The following is a 6,161-nucleotide window of genomic DNA, read 5'->3' on the forward strand; positions in this document are numbered from 1 at the left end:
TTGCCTCATCGCGTGGAGGCGGTGCGCCACCTCCATGGTCCGCTCCCCCTGCCTCGTCGTGTGGAGAGTTGGCGCCGCAACCTGCAACCAACCAAATCGATGGTGAGGGGCACATGCGTGGAGAGAGGGTGAGGGGAGGAGCGCATCACCTCGCCGCTAGGGGAGGGCCACGCTGCCTCCGGTCGGGGGAGGGGTGGAGCCACACCGCTGGTGATCGGGGAGGGGCGGGGCCGTGCTGCCTCCGGTCGGGGGAGGGGTGGGACTGCGCCGCCGCTGGTCGACATCGCCGTGAGCTCCAAGGCGCCGCCGTCGTTGCCATCGATGCTCCAGGGCCCGGCAGAGCACGCTCCAGGGGCGCGAGTGCGGTGCTCCAGGGGCGGCGAGACGCGCTCCCGTGGGGGGATGGCACGCAGCAGGGGTGACGGCGTGCGCTCCAGGGTGGGTTGCGGCGGGTGGCAGGGGGTGGCGGCCATGAGGTGGGTGGATGGGTGAGGATTAGGGTTTGGGGTATATATATAGGGCCTAGTGGGCCAGTGGGCTGGTCCAGTTGGGCTTGGGATTTGGGCTGGGGTTTCCAGTATGCTCCCAATAGTGTGTGTGTGTGTATATATATATATATATATATATATATATATATATATATATATATATATATATATATATATATATATATATATATATATATATATTCATGGATACTGTCATGCCGGATCGCTTTGTATCCAACTTATTATATTTTAATCAGCATTTGAACAATAACACAACTTGCCCTTGATTGCAAGTTTGCAACAATCTAAGGATAGACAAACTTTAATTGTATTTCTCTAATTGTTAATGTTTGCGCGTTTGACTGATATATATACTTAAATCTGTTCATTTTAGCTATATACATAGAATGCATACAACTCATACAAAACCGTTGACCGAGTCACAATTAAGTAAAAAACGTATTAGATCTATCTCTATGCACAGTGGCCGAAATGAACAGATATTTCGTTTTAGTTTATCCTAAATTAACTTTTAAAATTTTGATCAAGCTCCACAGAAAAATATACTAACATCTACAACAATGTATTAATTTTATTAAATTCCCTATGAAATACTTTAATAATTTATTTATCAAACTTACATATTTTTATATATTTTCTTAACTCTATTAAAATTACAAAAAAGGAAAAAAAAACGAAAGCGAAGCATAATTTGGAACGGTGGAAGTAGAAATGTAGAATAATGCACCGATTTTTTTACTTTTTAGCCCTTTTTTTGAAAGTTTCTCACAAATAGACCCCTGACGGAAAGAATTCAGAAAATGGACCCTAGCTCGGCGGCATCGATGCTGGCGCCGAGCTCGGCACCAGCGTCCCTGGCGCCGAGCCCCTGGGCTGGGGTGAACTTACATGGAAGGAAGCTCGGCGCCAGTCACTCTGGCGCCGAGCTCGGCGCCGTTGACGCTGGCCCCGAGCATGCAGTTTCAGGCACCGTTAACGACGTGCGTCGTCAGGTCGATTCGAATTCGAGGCGGCCCGGGGAGAATCTTGGTCAAACGACGACGGACGAGCCGGGGCTAGTGAAGAAGAACTTTGTGGCTAAATAAACTAATCCGCGCGCCGGTACCGGCTTTGCTAAAAGGTACCATTTTTAGATGCCGATACTCTACCGTGTGCAGATCGAGGTATCTCTATGCATGCATATGCATGGGACTGGTTGATGGGTACACATGGGATCATACATGCACGACGCTTTGGTGGAGTCAACTCATGGTGCGTGTTACAGCTGTCTTAAACCAACCATTTACATCTTTAATTATCATTTTTTTAAAAACACTCATATAGTTTACAACATATACAAGTTATATAGTTTATGAAATTGTTTGTCATAGCAAATCTAAAAACATGCAGGTAAGAATGTATATGTTTTATCAGACAAGTGTATCAATGATGTAAATAACAAAACATGCAGGTTTAAGCAACTGGAAGAAGTTCGTGGGCAGGATGAGTTCTCAACAGTGAGAGAGCAGGACTGCAGGAGTGCATAGCTCCCTGTGAATCTAACTTTCAAAGGTCTACAACCACTAACTTAAGCACAACAATCATTTTAAGGAAGCAAAGGTAATTCCTTCAGGCAAAAGGAAGAAGCCTAGGGGAGAAGTCACTGTACATTGAACTCTACTATCACTCATACCCTCAGGAAGTTTTTAAACTTGGATGATAGAGGAATTGGCGAGTTGCTGTAAATCAGTGAGTAATCAAGGCTTACCTCACCAATTCCCATGAAAGCCCGCACAACAAGAAGAAATGGCAAGCCAAGCTTCGCTGCAACAGGAGTAAGAGCTGTAGCTATGGACCACCAAACCACACCAAAACCAAGGACAGTCTTTCCTCCAACAGTATCTGCCCATATCCCTCCAGCTATCTGCAATGAAAACGGGGCTATGTGTTTTTATTCCTAATACAGAGTTGTTGCACGAAGCAAGAATTTCTGTTACCGACCTGAGTTAGGAGATAGCCCCAGAAGAAAGATGATTGGATGAGACCAACAGTCTGTGGGTTCCAACCATACTCTGCGGACATAGGCAGAATAACAATGCTCATATTTACCTGCAAGTGATGGTAATATAAATGTCTCACAAACAAAGCGACACTCCAGTTCATGCACTCCATGGAAGCAATTCCAATGCATTTTACCATTGGTTTCCCGTTGCTGTAAGTGATAACAGGTACAGGAATAAGACTAGAAGTATATATTCTATATATGGCAGCAAAGGCTGGAATGGGTTGGGGACTAGTACATGCCAAGAAAGATGAAGAACAAGCTGTGCACACTAGTTACAATGGGTGGTTGATTTGCCAAAGCACTTGGTTACCTGAAGAGCATAGAATCACCTCTCAGCTTTGAATAAGTGAGGTAACCAAACAAAGGACACCATTCAAGAGCGATACTTTTCAGAATTAATGTGACATTGAACACCCCATCTCACACACTATATATATTCTCAAGGTAAGCACTCGAAACAGTCAAATTCAAATTAGTGCCGGATTCTAGAGCATGCATCCTACTGGCTTGATCGGTTGTGGGGCACGCACTATCAATCATGCAAGCAGGCGATACAAAGTAATAAGTGCAGAGAGAGCAGGGGTAGCAGCGCCCCAGCAGTGACACGTACGCGGTCCATGTTGCAGAGCAGGAATGCGGAGAAGCAGAGGATGGCCCAACAGTGACACGTACGGGGATGCTCGGCGCCAGCCTCTACGGCGTCGAGCTCGGCGCCAGAGTGACTGGCGCCGAGCTTTCTTCCATATAAGTTCGCCCTAGCCCAGGGGCTCAGCGCCAGGGACGCTGGCGCCGAGCTCGACGCCAGCATCGATGGCGTCGAGTTAGAGTCCATTTTCTGAATTCTTTCCGCCAGAGGTCTATTTGTGAGAAATTAAAAAAAAAAGGGTCTAAAAAGTAAAAAATTCGGAATAATGCATGCACGTGACATGCGTCCATATTCCAACAACCTACGAGTCTACGTACGACTAGTCAATATATATAAGGGACCCCTATATATAAATATAATCTACATTCCCCTGTCCCGTTACTATAACGTAATCAAGCTAGCTACGTACCCATGCCCCACAATTTGTCATAAACTATTCAATCTAGCAATTCAAACACGAGGTTTAACCATAAGCACATAAACTAAATATTGTCTACTTCTCATCACCACCAGCTTAAATATGCTGAATTTAGTTACATCCCCATATGCATGCATCACAAGGGTTCTCTAGTACTATATATATGTATGAGAAGTACAAGTAGCAAATTGAGTGTAAGATTCTTTGTGGTAGAAGAACGTGTCAAATCACCTAGTAAGTCTAATAACTCGGCAGTTGCTCACGTTCACGGTTATATTTGGTTTTCAGAATTCCAGTGCAGGCGACGTGTGGCAAGATCAAGGACATATAATATATGATGAAACTTGTGCTTACGCAAACTCTAATAATTAAGCGAGGGGTCGTGCCGTCTTCCTTATCACGCTCGCCTCCTCTTGCGCCTTTCTTCTTCCTCTGCCACCCTCTCCCCCACCCTCCACCACTAGCGCCCACGCCTGCGCCCGCGCTGGAGAGGAAGAAAGCGAGGAGGTCACCGGCGGCAGGGTTCCGACAGGGTTAGGTTATCCCTGGCGTCCTTGGAAGGAAAATTTGGGGGAGGCGGATCGGTCAGGCGGTGGGGATGGTGAGAGGACGGTGTTAGGGTTTGATCTGGCAGTGGAGGAGGTGGCCGGGCTAGGTCGGAGCAGGGGCAACGATGGCCATGGCGGCGGCGGGAGGGGGGGGGGGAGAAGGAGGCCACCGCGCTACGGCGGGGCGGTGGGCAGCGGAAAGGGCGAGGATGAGGAGGAGGGCAGGGTCGAGGGGCGGGAGGTGGGCGGTGCGGCCAGCGGCGAGGCTGCTGCTGGCCGGGGGTGGTGAGATTGGGGAGGAAGGGCGCACGGGAGGAAGATGAGTCTTAGGAAGACGACACATAGAGCGAGGAAGGCGGGGTGGAGCCGGGTCGTGCGCAGCCGGAGCGCGCGACCGGCCGCGCTATATCTTCCTCCTTTTGATTAATTGTGTGCCAACAATTAATAAGAAACTAAGTAAAGACCATATTACGATCACTGTCCACGTACAACGCATTCAAGCCCAGTATATTGCATATACGACCTGATTTACTAAATGATACAACCAACTTAAAGAAAATTCTTCATTAGTTGTTCTTATAAAAATTACATATACACACGCACAAATCGCTTCTGAAAAAGAGAGTGAGCTGAGGGTCCCGTCTTCCACAATCTCTCTTCTCCATCAACCGCGAGAATCCGCATCTTCCTTTAATTGTCGCACCTTCCATTAGATAAGCTAGCTAGGGTTTGTGAGAGCTAACTAGTCAGTACTCACCTTAAATACGGCGCCACTATCGCCATCACATCACACAAGCAGCAGCAGCAGCAACCACACAAACTAGCTAGTCAAATAGGGTTGCTGATAGCTACTCACCTAGCTAGCTTGTTCATGCTAGCTTCATCACTTGTGGACTTGCTGCATGACAGCTACGTCTAAATCTAGTTTAGGGCTAACAGATCCGGACTGATCAAGCTTTCTAGTCGAGATTTGCATCTACCATCAGCTATTAGTAGAGCACTACTGTGATGGACGACGGCGGCGAGCCAACCAAGTACCGCGGCGTGCGGCGCCGGCCGTCGGGGAAGTTCGCCGCCGAGATCCGCGACTCCAGCCGGCAGAGCGTGCGCGTGTGGCTCGGCACCTTCGACACGGCCGAGGAGGCCGCGAGGGCGTATGACCGCGCGGCCTACGCCATGCGGGGCCACCTCGCCGTGCTCAACTTCCCCGCCGAGGCGCGCAACTACGTGCGCGGCGGCGGGTCGTCGTCGTCGTCGTCTTCCCGCCAGCAGCAGCAGCAGCAGCAGGGAGGAGGAGGAGGAGGAGGAAGCGGCGGCGGCCGGCAGGTGATCGAGCTGGAGTACCTGGACGACCAGGTGCTGCAGGAGATGCTCAAGGGTGGCGACGGAAAAAATAACTAGCGTATCCGATCAGGTGCACGTTGAATATATATGACCAAGCGATCCATCTTCTGCATGCATGCACCGGTGTATATCTGCAAGTTTGTTTCTTATTACAGGTGCATGCATGTACAAAGTTTGGAATTATGATGCTCTTGGTGCTCAATTAAAGTACTATAGTGTGATCAATGTATTGAAAAGGTTGTTTTGCTTAATCGCATCATGATTTGCGCGTGCTTGTTTTGCTTAAACAACCCATAGCCTTTGAGAAAGGCTGTAAACTCTCAGGCTCTCACCTCCTGATGTACATATCGTCGGTAATTCATGCATGAAAAGATCTACTTATTGGGAGAGGGAGCTGCTACTGCAATTTTTATGAATTCATTTAGTTGACTGTATATTTTCAAATCAATTGGAGCATTTTCAGTCAGCACCGTAAATTTTAGATTCACCTGTCCTGCACCAGAGATAATCTGGAAAGGCCGCCAGACACTTACAAGGCATATATGATTTGTTGGTTCCACAGAATAGATAGGCATAGAATATGTTCTGGAAACCATATATATACTATGATTGTTACTGCTTGTCAGAAAGCCCAGTGCGTATATATGCACGC

General features: G+C 48.0%; 1 protein-coding gene across 1 annotated transcript; it reads left to right on the plus strand.

Annotated features, from left to right (window-relative positions):
- The first annotated feature begins 4,913 nt into the window (after window positions 1-4,913).
- Window positions 4,914-5,760, plus strand: LOC136473092 (ethylene-responsive transcription factor ERF096-like). The gene has a single exon (XM_066470787.1). It carries the CDS (start codon window positions 5,174-5,176, stop codon window positions 5,564-5,566), a length of 393 nt encoding a protein of 130 aa, XP_066326884.1. The 5' UTR covers window positions 4,914-5,173; the 3' UTR covers window positions 5,567-5,760.
- Window positions 5,761-6,161: the final 401 nt, after the last annotated feature.

The sequence above is a fragment of the Miscanthus floridulus genome, chromosome 8 (assembly GCF_019320115.1).
Source record: "Miscanthus floridulus cultivar M001 chromosome 8, ASM1932011v1, whole genome shotgun sequence".
Taxonomy (NCBI): Eukaryota; Viridiplantae; Streptophyta; class Magnoliopsida; order Poales; family Poaceae; genus Miscanthus; species Miscanthus floridulus.